At 42.2% G+C, this 19,383-nt stretch overlaps 1 protein-coding gene across 1 annotated transcript in view; it reads right to left on the reverse strand.

The window, feature by feature from the left end:
* The window catches only part of METTL24 (methyltransferase like 24), an 80,311-nt gene that overhangs the window by 28,231 nt on the left and 32,697 nt on the right, over window positions 1-19,383 (reverse strand). Inside the window, exons 2-4 of the mRNA XM_081857327.1 lie at window positions 17,559-17,657; window positions 8,133-8,272; window positions 4,174-4,402 (exon numbers count right to left, since the gene is read on the reverse strand). Of these exons, the coding sequence (XP_081713453.1) occupies window positions 4,174-4,402; window positions 8,133-8,272; window positions 17,559-17,657 (468 nt within the window). The remainder of the gene's footprint in view (window positions 1-4,173; window positions 4,403-8,132; window positions 8,273-17,558; window positions 17,658-19,383) is intronic.

Here is a 19,383-nt window from a genome sequence, read left to right on the forward strand (position 1 = left end):
TGAACACAGTCACACTTTAACTTCAAAAGTAGTAGGGGTGCTCTTTTTTGTGTCAACCACATGAATATGTAGACAAATATTTCCAAAAGAACACTCAAGAGACAACCCATCACAAACTCACAGAGCTGCCATAGAGGCAGACCTGAAAGAAAATACAATTTATAGAAAGAATCAGAAATTAGTAGAAAAATCTGCATGAATGACTCCCCATGATCTGTTGTGGAGGTCAGATGTGGAAAAATTAAGCAGGAGCTACTTAATTTAATGCAGGCAGTTTTATGGGACATGCTCTTTTTAATTCAGGAACCAAATCTGATTTTTTATTTCAATGGGAATGGCTTGGATTGTAGCAACTGGAAAAAGGAGATGTGGTATTAGATAATAAAACAGTCACCAGGAATGTTACTATGTCAAAGCACACCCACCAACACTGCTATGGTAAATATGCAAAGAAGCCCAAAGAACATCCACATGTTTGGATTGTGCCCTGGGACTGGATCTTCCCAAAACCTCCATGGTTTCACGTTAGTGGAAAAATGGAAGGAGGAAAAGGCAAGGAGTAATTTTCAAAAAGATGCTGGTGCCATGCCTGATTCCCCCACCCCACCCCCAAAATAAGAGCTGTGGAGAGGGCACTGAAAGGTCCTTCCAGAATTACCCTAAGAAAGTGAATGAACAAAGTGAATGAAGAATGCAGAGGAGAAGAGACCTCTAATTAATATGTGCTAGAAAGTTCTGGCATCAATTTGTTCTCAGGGGGAACATGATAGACATATAGGCAGATGAAAAGCCCAGGCAGCAATTATATAAACACTTACAAAGAAGTAAATCCAATTGAACTCAGTGGGACTTACTTCTTAGTAGACATGTCTGGGATCGTACTGTCAGTATTTACTCTGATGCACTCTTTAATTGATAAGGAGCTTTGGGGAGCCTCTCTGCAATACTCAACGCAACCTTAATTCCCCCAGCCTTTTCTCAAGAACAGAGAAAGCAGTGTAAACAAACTGTGTGTTTCATTCTGTAAACAAGAAATTCTCATTAATTGGAAGCAGCACAGTTCTAATTCTCCCTAAGTAAGCACCCCGGACAAAAAAACAAAAAAACACATTGTGAATATAAGCCTTCTACAGGACAAGATGCAGTGTTCACTTGGCTGGCTTCCATCTCCTTTGTTCTGTCATCCTGCAGGGATGGCCCCATCATGAGACATATTGAGACAGTCACCTCAAGCAGCAGATGCTAGGGGGCAGAGATGGGATGGAGCTGTGTGTGCTCTGCACTCCCTAAGATAGCCTTCAGATGTAGTGGAGGATGCTGTCCCACTGCCCCTGTCAAAGTAAGATTAAACTCCCAGTCTCGCTGGCTTCTGTGCAAGGAATGAGGGGAGGCGTAATCTTGTCTGCCTCAGGCAGCAAAATGTCTTAGGCTGGCCCTGCTGCCTTGTCTAGTTCTGGCTGCTCAAAACTAGGGTTTTAAGTAGATAGTCTTCTCCTATTGTTTAACCCTATGTTCCAGTATAGAGACCTCTAAAGTTCCACATAAGCAGCCATGTCCAAAGTCCATTTCGGGGGCCTAATCCGGCCAGTCAGTTTAATTCGGCCCCTGTGACAGTTATCTTCAACCTGAACAATTTCAATCCTAAAGAAAAGGTCAACAACATTGGTCGGCCCCTTGGTCGGCCCTCATGGCCCTTCACTTCATCAAATCTGGCCCTCTTTGAAAAAAGTTTGGGCTCTTTTTAGAGGCTTTCCCAGTCTTTACAAACTCCAGTCATTCTAGTTTGAAAAGAGAGACTGGTATTGTTGACAAGGGGCATTACTTCATAGCAACAAAACATTACAGTCCAAAAGGAGAATTAAATATACCTGCAACAGAGGTATATTTTCAAAGAGAATGGCTAGAATCGCAGCAGATATGAGATGCAGCATTAGAGAGCACAACCAAACAAAATGGGATGACTCCCAGTAACAGACTCAGTGGACACAACTCATTTAAGTCAATTGATTTCAGTGGGTCTGCTCAGAGTATGACTTATGGATACAATTTGGTGTGTTGAGAAATTCCCTTAGAAACAAAGGATCATTCAGAAATGCTGCCCAGAGTGGCTGGGGCAACCCAGTCAGATGTGTAGGATTAAAATAAAATACTAATACTAATAATCAGAATGACATTTTTAATACATCTCTTAAAAATAAATTATACCCTACCTTTTTGAAAGAGCTCAAGAATACACACAACATGTATCAATGACAAACGATAATAATAAACAATAAAAAATAAGAATCCAAAGTTCTAAAATCAGCAAACAACAGCCACCTGAAGTACACCCACCCACCAAATGTAAATGCTACCAAAATACACCATTTGTGGTTCGAGGACCTGACCCCCGCAAAGTAAAATGAAGACACAGGGACACGTGATATAAGGTTAATGGGCTAGAAAAGGCCACAACTTTATTGATTACAGCAATGAAAAGGTATTGGCTTAGGCATTGGATCGCGAAACAAGTGGGTTTATTCACCAGCGGTTCATCACCTGTTGATGCTAATCCAACTATAGGCTCACCCCTGATGTCACCGAGGGTCGTGCCATGGCCTCCCGCCAAGCAGGCTTCGGACGGAATACACGACCGCCAGATTCCTTTAATGGAATACCCCTAGACATTGAAGGCATAGGCGATGGCCACACCTAGCACTTCGACACACCACAACACATTATTCCAATGCCTAACCTACCCACCAATACCACCAAAAAGTTGTGACGATTGCTACGAGGTAGGCGAAAAAACCAAAAAGCCTAATGCCAAATGGAAAAAACTCCTACCAGGCCCCCCGGGCAACCGGGGCGACCAACCTAAGGTCCATAGCAAGGCCAATGACCTAAGCCCTAACTCAAAGGGAGTGGAGGGTGGGTGACTCGCACAGGAGGACAAAGAGAAATGAGGCCGGGGAAATGGCTGGCACTGCAGCATAAAGGCTGCTGGACACGCCCCCCCATGGCACCTGGTTGGACGGCCACCGGGGGGGGGGCGTGAGTGCCAGCCAGGTGAGCTGGAGGCAGGGGGCGACGCCCCCTGCTAGGAGCAGTGTTCGGGCTCCCGTCCACAACCACTCCCCTCTCTTTCAGGGAGGAGAGTCTTTCTCTCTGTGGTTAACTATTATCTGGTCCCAAGACAGATTCATAATGTGATTCAATGGTAAAAAAAAAAGTTCATTTTTTATTTTTAGCTATTTCAAAAGTGTTAATTCCCCAGAAAATAACACATTGCACTTTGCAATGATGCTTTATGTTTCACAGCCTTGCTCTGCAAGCCCTGGAGGTGGTGTCCTCAGCCAAGTCTGCCCATGTCTTAAAAAGGAACAAAAAAGCATACAGCACTACCTGCAGGCATCAAGATATATTAGCAATCTAATTCATTCCCTGCACACTCTCAAGGGCAGCTGTAACTTGAAAGTATGCTAGCTGAGAATGTCATGAACTTTTTGAAGTATGCATTGGCAAAAAGTTAGTGGAAAGCTTCTACTGCATTCACAGTTCCCTAAAAGGAGGTCAGGCAAGTCCATTAAAAAAAAAACTGCACTCCATTTCAAGCCAGGATGTTTTTGCTTCTGGTGTCACTAACAGGGAGAAAATATTGACCCTCTGACAATCCCTTCATAATCTCTTCTGCTCCAATTATAGCTGGAAATGTTTTCCCATCTCTTTAAATTCTGCACTTAGGATCACTGTACAATTCTGCTCATTGCTACATTTTCAGAGCCGGTAAAGAATAAAAGTTGCAGATATTGTAAGATGTACATTACAGTACTGATGGGGCAGAAAGGGAGAAGAATATGATCTTAAGAAGTGAGGGTGATTTAAAAATTGTGGGGGTGTTTGACAATTAATTAATCACGATTCCTTCCCCCATTTGTGTCCCTCCAATTCTCAAATATCCACAGTAGAAGCTTGATTACTCACACCATGACTACCTAAATACATGTTAGTGTAGTTCTATGTCAATGTAGAAAAACAGTCCAAATTATCTAAACGTCTGACTATCCTGATATTATGGGCATTCTCTGCGTTGCTTATATAAATGGAGTTTAGGCTCTAACGGCTAAGCTTTATGAACACAATGAAGGCCCCCAGTAATTCAAAAAGCTATATGAACAGTAAGTGGAGTCTTACCTTGTGGTGTCCAAAGTCATTTAATACAGTGCCAAGCTTCTTGGTGTTGGTATGAAGCCTTTGAGCCGCAATCATTGGATTTGGATCCCTCCAGTCAATGGACAGGCGATGGTACCAGAGGTGCTGTCCTTTCTGAATATGTGCCAGTTTGATACTGGGGTCAAAGCGATGCACCTCACATCCACTATTGGCCATGCTGATCTCAAACTGGTTGTTGTCACTGCCCAGTCTTCCCAAAGCAAACAGAAGAGGTATTGTTACTTGAAATAAAAACAAAATCTGAAGGATCGTTGCTATTAACATTTTAGCTCACCTATCCCTGAAGGACGTAAGGTAGAAAACATTAATTCTTGGTAGGTGTACGGAAGCACTAGAGAGAGCTTACAATACCACAATTTTCAGAAAATACGTAAATAAAAACAGTAATAATCATCATCATCATCATCATCATCATCATAATAGACTAATGAAAAGCAGTCACTGCATGATTTGTCATCCTAATTCTAATCAGCCCAGAAGTTTTCCTGAAAAGTGAAAAGCCAACAGTGAAGTAGAAGATACAAGGATTTGTTTAGAGAGGGCATTCCACAATCTAGATGCTACACTCAAAAAGGCCCTGTTGCGTTCCTGCATGTTACACTTCAGACAGTGGGGGAAAGGGGCAGTCAGCAGGGTATCAGTAGTTGATTGAAGCACCTAGGCAAGTTCATATGCAAGTTTGCGGACCTTAAGAAACCCTAATTACAAATTATTTCGGGCCTTAATGGATATGACCAATGGATATGGTATGTTTAATTGGGCTCATAAGGAACTTAGCAGACAGCATAGTTGAAACAAAACTAGAATGGTGTGCTCAGAACACATCTGCCCAGAAGTCTGTATGAAGTCTGGAGCAGCTGAAGCTTCCAACCTCTTCAAAGCAACCTTCCCATGCAGATGCTCTAATCCGGATGAAACTAAGGTATGAAAGACTATGGTTAGGTCCAATTTCTCCAGTTCGGATGTGCATGTGCATTGCATGATGTAACTTCGTTCAATGGCTGTCAGCTAAACTTGTCAACTTACTCAGTTGAAAGCCATTTTGTATGTGGTGAAACAAATCTGTAACATGTCAAGTGTTAATGGCATGTTGGCACATGCTTGTCACCAGTTAATGCTCCTGCTATCAAGGGGTGAAGGTGCATGTAGGAGTTTGTCCAAACACTGCAAGATGAATTAAACTCAGGGCATTCTCAGGGCTAAACGTCACATTATATTAATCACAATTTTTTAAAGAGCATGCTTAGTGCTGCTTCCTTTATTTTGAAGGGAAAGTAGATGTGGGGCCCCCATCTGGTTTCACACTCCCAGTTCAGACTGAGGTCTAAAAACCAGTTGCTCATTAACTCCACACTCACCCCACCCCACTGGGCCTCAGAACAGTTTGTAGTAAAGAAGCACCTTTGGAACCAGTAGTAACTGGGGCAATTTCAGGTGGGAAAATAGGGAACAGGAGATGGCACCAAAGACCCATGGCTACATTTCCTTTAGCATAAATCAATAGTGTTAAGCACATTATAAACCACAGGGCCCTCCACACATAAGCTGAACTGTGACTGACTACTGCATGTTGGCAAGTCTCTACATATCATGATAACATAAGAAATGTTGTATGGCTTAAGGTCATACACAATGCTCTTCTGTGGGCTACACACAGATTTTCATGCTGCTCTGATTTCTGGAAATGGAGGCAGATGGGAACCTAGAAGAAAAGCTGAGCATCCTGTTTCCACCTAGTGTTCATTAGTTACACCTAGCTTCCTCTGAAATCAATGGAGTTTAAGTCAAGTCATAATGGGGATTACATGCAGCTAACAGCACAATTCTAACCATGTCTACTCAGAAGTAAGTCTTGTTGAATTCAATGGAGCTTACTTCCCAGAAAGTGGGGTTAGGATTGTAGCCTTAGTCTGGATCCAGCCTCATGAGTGTTCAGTAGCTAGAGGAAAATGTAAAATGAAAGCTGTCTTACATTCATTGCTGACTGTCAATTTAAAAATGCTTAACTATTGTGTGCATAGTTAAACACTTCAGAATGCTGAAACCTGGTAAAATCTTTTGTGAGTCTGTGGGTTTTTTTTAAAAAACAACAACACACTTTCAGATAGAGCATTAATCTCTTTAATAAATTCAAACAGTGCTTTCTATACTAAGCCAATTTAAAAATGATCATTCAAATTCATTGATGCATTTTGCCATATCCCAGCCAGCCAGTAACATTGCCCTCTGTACACGACAGAGTGTCATGTGCCTCCCAATGGATGGAGTAGCAAGAAAATAATCTAAAATGGGCAGCCTCCAGAGGATTTGAGCTCTGCTCCATCATGTTCATATGAAATGCTTCTGCTTTTCATCTCACAAATGCACAGACAATAACTTCATTCCTCTCAATGTTTCATGCAATACGTATTTTTCATAGGGCTGTCCTTTATATACTCAAAAACATTTGTTCTCTCTCTAGTCATCCTCTGGGAAGAAACCAGCTGGTCTTCATTTCCTCTTTCATAAATAGAAATTCATTAGATAAGAAGTGTATTTCAAGGAGATTTTGTCTCATTCTGAACAAGATTGCTTCTCTGTGCAATCATACACCAAAGAGCAGAATTAAGTGCCAATGTTACTGAAAGATTGTAATTGGATTGGAGTCACAAGGAATTAGAATTGATTGCTATGTAATTCCTCAAGAATTGCAAACACACGCATGCACACTTAATTTATTTGAACGTTACTAGAGTTTGTTTCTTATTTTCATTCTGTGCTTTAGGGGAAAATCTTCAGTGCTTATATATTCCAGCAGAAGGGACTGGTTTAGTTTCCATTTTTTAAATATTTTATTTATGCAGCAAAACATTTTTTTCAAAGGTTTCACTGTGCGCTTGCTTTTCTTAGGTTAGCAGAAGGCATTCTTAATGGAAGATAGATAGAGAGGCAATAATGTTCTTTGAAGTAAGGTGACAAAATTCAACATGAAATTTAAAACTGACTCAATTGAATTATTTCTACATAATCTATGTGAAATCATAAGGAGGTAAGAATAGACCTGTTGGCTCAGAGTAAAGGCCTACCTAGTCCAGCATCCTATTCTCACAGTGCCCAACCAAATGCCTATGGAAAGCCCCTAAGCAGGACATGAGTGCAACAGCCTCTCCCCGTTTGTGGTTCCCTATCAACCATCAAAAGCTTTTTGAAAGTACACAGTGTCAATTGAATTGCCTATATCCATAGGCGTCTTGTTGCAAAATGGATATGCACCAGTCTGTGCTTGAGTGGTGCAAATACCTCTGAATACACATTTGCATGACTTTTTTATTTTTTGAAAAAGTCGGCCACTTTAGCCCACATTCTTCCAATTAATATTGCAATGGTGTTGGTTTTTTTTAAAGAAAAAAACACATATATCCTGGAACAAGAAAAGCATAAGATAGTCTAGCAGATTGTGTGAAGAGCATGCCATTCATGATTACTTCATTTGAATTTCCCCCATCATGCATCTACCTGTGCTTGAAGATCAGCACCTGAGGCCCTCCTCTGTATGCCACCTCCAAGAGAGGTTCAGAGGGTAGCAACAAGGGAGCAGGGGCTTTTTGGTTGTGGCTCCCCACTTATGGAATGCTCTCCCCAGTGACACCTGCCTGGCACTGACACTGCTATCTTTTCAGCAACAAGTTAATTTTTTCATGGTGCTATGTGATGGGCTGTTTTAAACACTGCTTTTGCACCAGTGTTGTTTTTGTTATTTTGTAATGGAGCTGGGGTGGTTTTAGCACTAAATGAATTGTTGCTTCTGTTGCTTTGTTTTAAATTTTGGATACCTTATATTTCTGTAAGTCAACTTGGATCTCTCTGAAAAGGGCCCCTTAAGAATGTTAATTAATAATGAATAACATAAATGGTTCCCCCCACTCAAAAGGGAGACTTACCCCAGTGAATATAGACGGCACTGCTTTCTTTTGATTTGATGAACTAAACTGAATCGGTCATCCAAGCATATTGACCATGGCCTCCGTGAGCTGTTGGGGTTTCCTGGCAGGTTGTTCATGCTCATATGATCACATGAAATCTGTTAAAATAACAAATGTCGATTTCATTCTGAGTTACAATCTTTCTACACATCTCACATTTTGTTTGAGCAGGGAGAAGGGAGGATGAGGGAATGTCTTACAGGAAATTGTTCAACAGTTATGTGACTGACAAAGTGGGGTGAGGGAAAGGCAGCCAGGCTTAATTTATTGTTTGCTTATCTCTTGTTTGTTTGCTTTGCTAAAAGAAGGATGTGCCAGATCGAAAGAAGTCAGACGGTGAGAAGAGCAAGGCAAACATTAAAAGGCAAATAATTGAATTCCAGTGAATATTATGTGCCAGATGCATTTCACCAAAAACAGCTCCCTGGACTACAAAAGACCATTTATTTTATCCTTCAAGCCTTGGATTGGATTCCGCATTTGACATTATTTAAATAATAGTAACGACCTATCTCCCACTCTTAACTTTAGGTTACTTGCCCTACAGGTCTGAAATCTGTATCTATTGGGATCTAGCCTCCCCACTAGAACATCAAGGGGCCTCTTTGGCACAGGGAGCCTCTCACCAGCTGAGGCTGCTCCAATGGGTACAACCCCTTTTGAATGGACACAGCCTGGCCACGGGGACGATGTTGTACCAGCTTCCAACTTAGATTACTGTATGTGGGGGCTGCCTTCAAAAACTGTGTGGAAACCACAGTGAGTCCCAATTAACAGAGACTGAGTGCTGAGATCGTATCACACCAGTGCTTAAATAGCTACACCATCTCCCAGTCCATTTCCAGGAACAAATATTGGGGTGGAACTCAATGTTGTGCCATTATGAACAAAATGCACAAGCATTTCAGCTTGCCAGATGTAACAATCCCTGCCCCACTGAACACGCCGTTCTGTGGGTTTTTGCGTACCCACACCGATACAATTTCGGGGGTTCACACACTCTGCAACATGCTGAAGTCACTCGTGCATGCCACACAACGTGGAGACGTAACTTGCGCACGCACAGTCACCAAGGAATACTGAGGGGGCCTGGATTTCTCATTGAATTTTTTTGGCGCCCTGATGGCACCACCTTCCCTAGTGTTGGTGCTGATTTGAAAGTCCTACACAACTTGGGACTGGAAGGGCCAGCCTGAGAATATTGCCACCTGAGGTGGACCAGCAAATGCTGCCCAGCTCCCCCCGCCCTTGCTTCAAATTCCTCATGGTGCAGCAGTACAGATGCTGCTCACTGTTGCTTTTTCTACTCTCTCCCCCGCCCCCCCGTCCTGATGCTGCAGCCATTCTGTCTCCTGGTGGCTCGCTGTGAGGAAGGTCACTAGCCACCTTTCTCCAAGTAAAACATTGGGGTGATCAAACAGGATGTGTTATACAGTGTCAAAGGAGCAGCAGCAGCAGCACAGGCTGCTCTTCAGTGTGTGTGTGTGTGTGTGTGTGTGTGTGTGTGTGTGTGTGTGTGTTTGGCCTTCTCAGTAGTAACCCCTCAGCAAAGCACATGCTCCTGGTGATGGGCATTGCTTAATGCTTGCTTGCTTTGTTATCTCTTTGGTGCCTGCTGAACTCCTTTTCCATTTCCTAGGCCTTTTAATGAATTCAGCCCGTGATATAAAAACATTTTCCTGCTCTTTTATAGGCTCTTCCCCCCCACCCCCGCTGTTAGTTTTGATATCATCACATTTTCCGTGGTTGCATTTGTTTTTGTGTGTAGTAAAGAAAGTCACTTTGAAAGAGAGGCTATATATATGGTAAAATAATATGATTTTCTTAAATGGAGGTTGTCCTACAGGCATGCGAAGCAACAGTCAATATAAAGGCTCTAATAAAAAAAAATATCTCTCTCTCCCACCCGCCTCCCTCCCCTCCCGTGGGGCTTAAATCCCTGCTCATTTGAATACCCATATGTTTAAATCCATTCATTCTTTTTCAGTGGATGTGCTTAAATAAATCCCACTGGAGAAAATGAGAATTAATTATATGTTCAGCTCTTTGCTGAACACATTCTATATAAAGTAAGAATGCACTGTAATAATCCCGTCTAGAACTCACAACAGGATTATTTGCTACAGAAGGAGTCAAACTAACAATTGCCCAGCTATGCACACATGAGAAGCAAAAGAAATCTTGCCTCAGAATTCCACAAGGTTCCACAAGGCAAGGTTGCTCATACTCTGTAGTCCAAAGATCCAAGCTCTGTACCATAATACTCCAGATTCTGCAATCTGAATAAATTCTACACACACACACACACACACACACACACTTGATTTCCTACCATAACGGCTTTCACTTATTTTATTTATTTCAATGTATTTATATGCCATTTTCATTTAATTTATATATTTCTGTTTGGAGTGCCTAGGCTGTTCCTGAAGAGAAACAGGAAGCGTATTCAGGGGACAGAATTATAACACCCCAATAAATAAAAGTCCTGCTCAGCCGCTCCTGGTTGGCTTTGAGATTTCACAAGCCAGGATGCTAGAGGCCGTTTCTGCAAAGAAATGGAAGAAGTTTGAAAGAGTGATAGTTCCACTTTCACCACTTCTTAATATATCACAAAAACCTGCAAAACCTATTCAGCAAACAGGATTTGTGGGATTTTGCATTCTATTAAAATCTGCAAAGCCTGTTTGATCAGTGACTGGAAGCAACACTGAGATAGAAAGGCCTCTCTCAAACCACTCTCTAAGGACTAGAAATTTTCTAATGGGAGGGGACACATAGAACTATGAAGGTTCTTGAAGAATTTGATTCCAATGCTAATTGATACAATCCTGTACAACTGTGCAGTTTGAAACTGAGTTGTCTTTTGGATTTCGTACCCCTCTGACTTTTGTGTTATTATTCTTGGCTGTGTAAACACCATACATTTAAACCACATTACTTCCCACACAACTGTGCCCTCCTGTAGCACAGAGAAGGTTGCCAGGGCTTTTTATCTGATATTGATGCAGGCTGAGGGGTGGATATTGTTGGATTCCTGGGATAAAAATTTATTTATATGTACTTGTCTTTAACTGCTGTAATGTACAGTATCTTTTATCTTTGCACTCAATTTTCTTGGCCTGCTACCATAACAAACTGCTTGGTTGCCCAAAGCATCGGGAACTGTATGTAGTTTGTTAAGGGTGCTGGTAACTGGAACTCTATGAGGGGTAAACTAGAGTTCCTAGGATTCATTTGAGTACAGGAAATATGCTTTAAATGTATGGTGTGTGTATGCAGTCCTTGACTCAAAAAATGTATCCTAAAAAAGCATATTTTAGGATAAAAATGTTTACAAATGAGATTAAAACATATTAAAATTTTAAATATATATTTAAATGCAAATTTTCATATTATTTTCTCTTTAAAGTTACAGATTAGCACAGAAATGGGATGGCACGATCACAGGGAGGAAAGAGACTGATGCATTTATCCTGACACAGAACACGGACCGTCTTGCTTATACGAAAATCCCTTCAGACTTTCCAAGACTGGAAAAAAAATCTATAAAAATCCTACCCATGCAAATGGAAGTTGAATTAAAGAAGCAAAAATGAAAATCAGGAGTCTGCCTTGACTAAAGCAGATGCTAACTAATCCTTCCTAATGAGCAAACTGAACAAACATGATTAATGAATATTAAACTTTATGAATGTGTTATATTGGGAGAATTAACACTGGAAGGGTTGGATGCTGCTGTGGTTATTCTCACTCCTCCGTTCTTCATTCCCACAAGATTTTTATGATTTTTATTGTAAGGATCTGACTTTCCTTCCTCTACCCTCCCATAAATGTAGTAAGCACTTGTTTTAAATATGGGAGTGGGAGACTGCTTAATTGTGCAACACATTAAACTGAAGTAAAATTAGTAAGAGTTCTGTTAACATTGCTAGGGGTCACTGATGAAGGAACTGGTGGGTATTTTAGCAGGGCAATTTCAATCTTTATAAGAAACTATTGGGTGCTGGGGCGGAATCAGGGGGTGCCACAGCCAGCACCATGAAAGCATGTGATTGCTAACTAGTTTGCCTTGCCTCAAACCCCATTGGGATGCTGATGCCAGCTAATCAGCAACCATATGCTTGCATGAGGCTGACAGAAGTGTCCCTTTCTCTAGCACTGCCTGCTAATCTCTGGTAAGAACAAGAATTCCTCTACCTTCCTTGATCTCCCAGCAATGTTCACCAGCACAACGAGTGAACTGGTTCCTGATCATAGCAAGCCGTTGAAATGGTAATAGTCCTTGTAGATGTCATGAGTCCCATGGAGGTGTTGGTCAGATTCTGAGGTGGAATGGGAGGAGCTCAGGGAATCAGAGCTATAGGCATTGGGACCCCAAAAACATGACTGAGCCCAGGAGGGAGCCAGAGTCTTCGCAGAGGGAGATCTGGATCCATTGGAGGGGCTTAATGGTTATGTAAGAGCCCCATACCCATATTATATCCTCACTAAAAGCAGTCATGAATAAAGGCATTAAAAGAGCCCACCAGAATGATAGTAAGAGAGAAAAGATAGCTTGCTGAAACCATGAAATAAAACTGCAGAACGCTTCATTGTTAGGTGGGAATTCTGCAGCATCTGGCAAAAAGAGAATGCGGATTCCTCTTGCTTCTCCATTTTAATTTATGCCTGCCTGGAGGAGTTGAGGCATTCATTCCCCAAACTTAAAAGTCTTGATTGCTATGCCAGCAACTATAAATTCTCTACAAATTGATGCGCTTGTAGGTTTTGACCCAGCTAGTGAAGCCTAGCAGATTCTGCCACATTTTATTACATCCTTGAGTGCGGCAAAGGGCGGGCTTGCTGCGCAGTGAAGCTACTTCACTCCGTCGCTCTAGTCAAAAGCTAGGTTGCATTTCCACACCTTCAGACCTCACAGGTGTTGTTTCATTGCTCTCCTTTCAAATGCAGTTATTTGATTTTCAAATGCAGGATGTGTTTCTGTTTTGTTTCATCTGGGTGCCACTTTTTATGTGTGTGGTTTTTTTTCCTGGCATGGAGAACAATACTAGTGCTGGAAGAAGTCTGCACTTTTCAGGTTATGAGTGGAGGGAAATGGTCTCTTTCCAACTCAGGTTTATCCTCAGTCCCCAAGGTGGCAACGGCAGTTATATCACCATTGCATACTTTTCCTAACAGGAAGGTTTTCCTACATAGACAACAAATGCAGGAAACAAAGTATTAAACAAGTATTTAATATCTCAACCCCCCCCCCCAAAAAAACCAGGGTAAAGATAATATGGAACGGTTTGGTATCACACGTCACTTCAGGTATTCAAGGCCTTGACTACTGAAAGGATCCTCAGGTAAGCCAGGTCTCTGCTGTAAGAATTCTGTAGCTTAGAACCTCAGCACAGGGCAAATAGTTCCATAAAGGCATAAAAGCAATGCCCAGTCAAACCACAGAAAAAGGGCACTGCAAAAAAGAGTCAGGGTGCAATGCAGCATAAACGACATGCATGTTGCAGTTTCAGAGATTTCTCACCATGAAGTGCACACCAGTTTGTAAGCATTCACTTAAAAAACAAAGCTGTCCTTTGACAGGTTGAGTAGCACATGCCTAAGACAAAGTCATTGTCTTTATGCTTGGGAGCATTTCATGGGGAAATGTTTTCTCAAGGGAATGTACATCCATCATGTAACATTCATTGCTCTTCCTAGAGACAAAGCAATAGTACTGGGGGGGGGAGTTAGGAAAATGGCTTTCAGACTACCATTCAGATGCACATTAGATGTACACTTCCAATATGTGGTCCCACAAGTCATTTGGGTGACAGAGACAAGGTACACTTGGAAGGGAGTCCCCCTGAACTCAGTGAGGCTTACTACTGTGTAAACTTGCACAGGATCATGATGTCAAACTGTAATAATGCAAGGTTCATGCACAATTCTACGTGCTTTTGACTCATGTGTTACAGCAGATACTGAAATATCTTCTCACACTGTGATTCTGCTCTGCTCACAGAAGTGATTTGCATGAGCACTTCTGTTAATGAAAATTGCAATCTGGGAAGCTGACCTGAAATATTCACCTTGCAGGAGTGGTAAATACCCTTCACTATTCCTCTTCAGTGAAGGAGAGTTATAAAAGTCAGAACATATTCTCTCTTTTAACAGGAATCTGGAAGAGTGTTAGAAACTGTGATATGAAAGCTAGGAGTTAAATGGCACCTTAAACCTAGGTTATGGGCACAACAATGGACGGTCTAAGCGCACTTTTTTTAATAACAAGAATACAAAGCTGGAAATGAATGAACCGCAGTTAAAATATTATGTTCATTTTTCACATGGTCTAGTCTTCATCTGAAGACTGCAAAAAATAAAGCTATGCTTCCCCTAACCACCCCCCTAATATTCTTAAGAGGGTCTCTTCTCCAGTCTTCAGAGAGTAGCTGGAAGTGGGGAAGCAGAAAAAGGTCCTCCTTTGCTTCCACTCTGCAGTTTTAATCTGAAATCTTAGGCGCAGCACTGTGGTCAGACCTCCGAAACTGATGGTGCTAATGAAATTCCTTGTCGCAAAACACGCCTGGAACAATGGGCGTTTTGAACGCTGATCTGGAACTAATATTGACAACTGATGCTAGCTTTAGGGAGGATTCCAGTTCACTCTACATTTGAGGGTGAACCTTTCGCCCTCCACCCCAGGTCCTGTGCACATATCAGAATGTAGTTCTGCGGATTAAGTCACATAGTCAACAAACCAACCCACACATGGGTCCTGCACTTACAAGACAGTCGAGGGCTGCCTCTTTCTTCCTTTAAATGTTTTAAGCTGTTTAGAGCAACTGCATGCAGTAAAAATTCTCTGTTGAAACATTGTTCAAAGACATCATAATGTTCAATGGGGAATTGTATGGCGAAAAGGATGGCTGCCCCATGTACCTGTGGGAGTTGCCATCTTTTTCTTCATTCAATTCCCCGAGAAGAGACTGCACATTTTGATGTATGGTCAATTCCTGGGAGCAACTTAAAAATATATATTTTTTGCCTCATGGAGCTGCTCTAAACAGCTTAAAATGTTAAGGAAGAAAGAGGCAGTCCATAGACTACTTCAAAAGTATTTTTGTTTATTTGTTAAAATGGATGTATTTATCTGCCCATAAACAAGATGAAACAGAATTATTTTTGTTTAAAAAGAAAAGAAAATGAAACCAGTACAATTTTTTGAACTTTACCTTTGGGCTACAGTTTTTGGGAGCAAAAACCCCCAACACCCTTGTGGTTTAGATCCTTTGCTTAAGTTATTGTGGAAGAGCTATACCAAATGAACAGAATTTCATAAAGATGAAGATTAACCAGAGTCATATAACAAGAGGTTAGGAGGGGTCTACAGCTGCCATCTGTGAGAAAGTCTTCATTTGTTCTGAAATTTGCATGAAATGGAATGCAATCCAGGAGATTGTACTAAACTTCTGAGATCCAAGAATACATTTTTCCCCACCAAGGGGATTTGATGTCATATAGCACAATACTGGTTACCTGGATAGAGAAGTGGTACCGTATTTTTCCCTCTATAACACACAGATTTTTTCTCCTAAAAAGGAAGGGGAAATGTCTGTGCGTGTTATAGAGCGAATGTGTGGTCCCTGGAGCCGAAAAATCAGGCAAAAATCAAATTGCGGCGCTGCACGGAGAAGCGAAACCTGAAAAGAGGAAGTGGCTGCTTTCCTGCATTCTGCCTCAGGGTCTTACTGCCCACCCCCCTCTGTTTCGTTGCTGTGTTTGCTGAAACGGAACAAAGAGCAGGGAAAGCCCCTCCCCTCCAGGCAAGCAGAGGGGAATTCCTCTCTGTGCTGCTGGGGGAGAGGGAGAGAGAGGGGGGAAGGGAGAGAGGGGGGGAGGGGGAGGGAGAGAGACGGGGAGGGAGAGAGAGAGGGGGAGGGAGGGAGGCAGGGAGGCAGGGAGGGAGAGAGAGAGAGAGAGAGATGGCTGGCTTGGGTGGGGGGAAACTTTTGCCTTTCTTTCCTCCCTCCCATTAAATCCCTCTCCTGCATTCTTAGCCAGCTGCTTCTCTGCACACCCCTCTCATGTCCCTTCTTTGTTTTTCCTTCACTCCCCACTTAAAATGTGGTTACAAAGCATAGATCCACATGGATCCTCAGGATCTTTGCATTGGGTCACCCCAAATTCACCATCAGATCACATAGCATGTCCATGGCTACAGCCTGCCCCCCCCCCCAAATCACGCACCCACTGTTGCCTGGGGCTGCAATGGTGCAAAAACATGGTTACAAAGCATGGATCCACAGGGATTCTCAGGATCTTTGCATTGGGTCACCCCAAATTCACCATCAGATCACATAGCATGTCCATGGCTACAGCCTGCACCAAAAAAATCACGCACCCACTGTTGCCTGGGGCTGCAATGGTGCAAAAACGTGGTTACAAAGCATGGATCCACAGGAATTCTCAGGATTTTTGTATTGGGTCACCCCAAATTCACCATCAGATCACATGTCTGTGGCCACAGCATGAAGCCCAAAAATGATACATCCACTGTTTCATTCAGAATGTTTTTTCCCTTGTTTTCCTCCTCTAAAAACGATGTGCGTGTTATGGTCAGGTGCGTGTTATAGAGCGAAAAATACGGTACATCCGACTTTTAATTCGAAGGGACTCTATTCAGGCATACAATGAAGTCCACCCAAATACTCAATAAATTTCCCCTTGTGCAAAAGGACTTCCTTCTTCTACCCCCTGAAACCCTCCTGCACCTCCCAAATCTGCTCCAAAGGGTCAAGCTTTCAGGACAGATTTTGGGGGCATGCAGGGGTATTCAGGGGAGAGTTGAAGCCTACCTGAACAATGTTGGATATCACCCACAGCTCTCTTCTTGAAAACCAATAGTTTGGACACTGGGGAGTGGATACATGTTGGCCTTGGACTGGGGAAGAATCACCCATGAAACTCATTGGGTGAACTTAGTCCAGTCACTAGCCTAATCTACTTCACAGAGTTATTGTGAAGCTACATATTCTAGAGCTCGATAGATGGAACGGTGGAATAGAAGTATATTTAATAAAATAAATAAATACTCGGAGGTGCTTCAATGTTTTAGAGACGGTGTGCCATAAAATGCACAAACAATAAAGTCCCCGTCAAAGCTTCCTAGTTTTCAGGGTAATGATGGATTTTGTGAATCAGAACACCACTTTAGAGCTTTTGTTTTGACTACTATTTTTATCTGAAGCAGTGCCTGTTAAATGGTAAAATCACAAAATGAATGGTCATACCTTACCCATTATGCTACTTGCCGTATGATTATGCCACAGATTTTTTTTTTCTGAGAACAAATCTATATAAACTGTGATTTCCTAAATGACTGTCAAGATGAAAACCAACCTGTGCAGTGCTGATGTATTTTAAGAGCCTGTGGGCTTCGTTATTCAGGGACGCTGTAGGACTTGCCCAGGGTTGCAAATTTATGTGCCAGCGGATTGTCTGGAATACCAAGGAGGGACAAAAAGAATATTAGCATAGTCAAGAACAAACATGTTTTCAAGAAAAGACATTTCTAGATCTAGAGCAAATGCATTGAAAGTCTAAGTATACTATGTCAATATATATTTCATATTTAACAATACTTCCACCCAGTGCTTTTTTTTAGGCGGTATGCCCCGGTATGCCGTACCGCTGTCTCTTTTTCCCTTGCCTGCCACTGCTTCCTGTGACGGCAGGCACCAGTTTTTGCAGAATAGACATTAAGTTAACTGTCCTATAATTTCCCGCATCCACACTGGATCCCATTTTATGGATTTCTTTTTTTGTGGCTGGCTTTATGAGGTAAGAATAAAAATTTATAAAAACACAAGCTTGTTCTGTATCTGTTCCTGCCAGCCATGTGGAATAATGGATGCAGCCTATCTAGACTTAGAGGAAGTCAGAAAGAAAGACCAAGATCATATGAAAAGCTGCAAAGCGCTTATTGTCAAACAGGGCTCCCCAAATCAGGCCTCTGATTTTGTGAATCTAACCTTATAATACAAGAAGCTATTCTGCACCTGTAAAGTTATTCCATCCGCCCGTCACCCCATTATGTGGTGTCCTGAAAGAGGCAATGTTGTTGCCCACAGCATGGCATGCTCTTGATTTCATCTCTAGGGAAAGCTAGTGTCAGCACTGTTCGTACTTTTTGGAATCTGTGAAACCTGTCAGCTCAAAACCTTGGAGATCCTGTCAGCCTAGCATATAACTTTTCACACATAAAATAGGACAGGAAAGAACTTGAGAAAATGTGCTTGCATTAACAAAGGCAATTATATTCCTTCCCACCCTCCAGAAATCCATTCCCTTGGTGGAATCTCTGTCATCATGTCAAAAATGCATATGGCCCCCCTTTTCCTCTCAGAAATAAAAAATAATGCTCTTTTAAAGCAGGGGTGGCACATCAGTGGCCAGGCCATATTGTTTGAGTACAACTCCCACCCCCTCAGACCTTTAACCATGTAGGCTGGGGTCTGATGGGCATTAGAGTTCAATAGCAACTGAAGTGGAACAACACAGTTCCAATTTCTTTATTGTGGTACTTTCATCTGGCTTCAGAAGGAAGAGAAATCAGACTCCATTGACTTAGCTGAGGGACAAGCTGAAACCTGCATAACCACTAGCACAGCCTCATTTGAACATCTGCTACTTCCTCCCACCTTCCACAGGAAGACTATGGTTAAATGCAGACTCCATGGCTGCAACATCAGTCAACTTTCTTTCTTTCCTTCCCCCATCCCCTCCTTGTTTTGTTTACCATTTGCCTGGAGAAATAGGATTTTGGTTTGCCTTTGTATTGCCCTACTGGGGATGCTGGAATTAAAAGGGATTCTTCCATGCTGTTGGTACGCTGTTGATACGCTGTGAACAGTGGTTTCATTTGATATTCAGAGACTGGGGAAGTGGGGGAATGTATGATGTCCGAAGTAGGAAGTTATGCTTCCTCTCTCCTGTTCTCTATGATACACCTAATGCCAACCACAGAAAAAGCAAACAAAGTGAGAGCCAGCTTCTGATGGCAAGTATCACTACGTTGAGTTCCACAGGGATTTTCGTTAGAAGAGGTGCTGAATAGGGCAATGTATCACCAGCCAAACATTGTGATATAGTGACATATCAGGATGTTGAAAAGCGGGAGTGGTGGTGGTTTCACCCTGGCACCTTGTGGGGCCAGGGCTGATGC

This window comes from Podarcis erhardii (assembly GCF_964252035.2).
Source record: "Podarcis erhardii genome assembly, chromosome: 3".
NCBI lineage: Eukaryota > Metazoa > Chordata > Lepidosauria > Squamata > Lacertidae > Podarcis > Podarcis erhardii.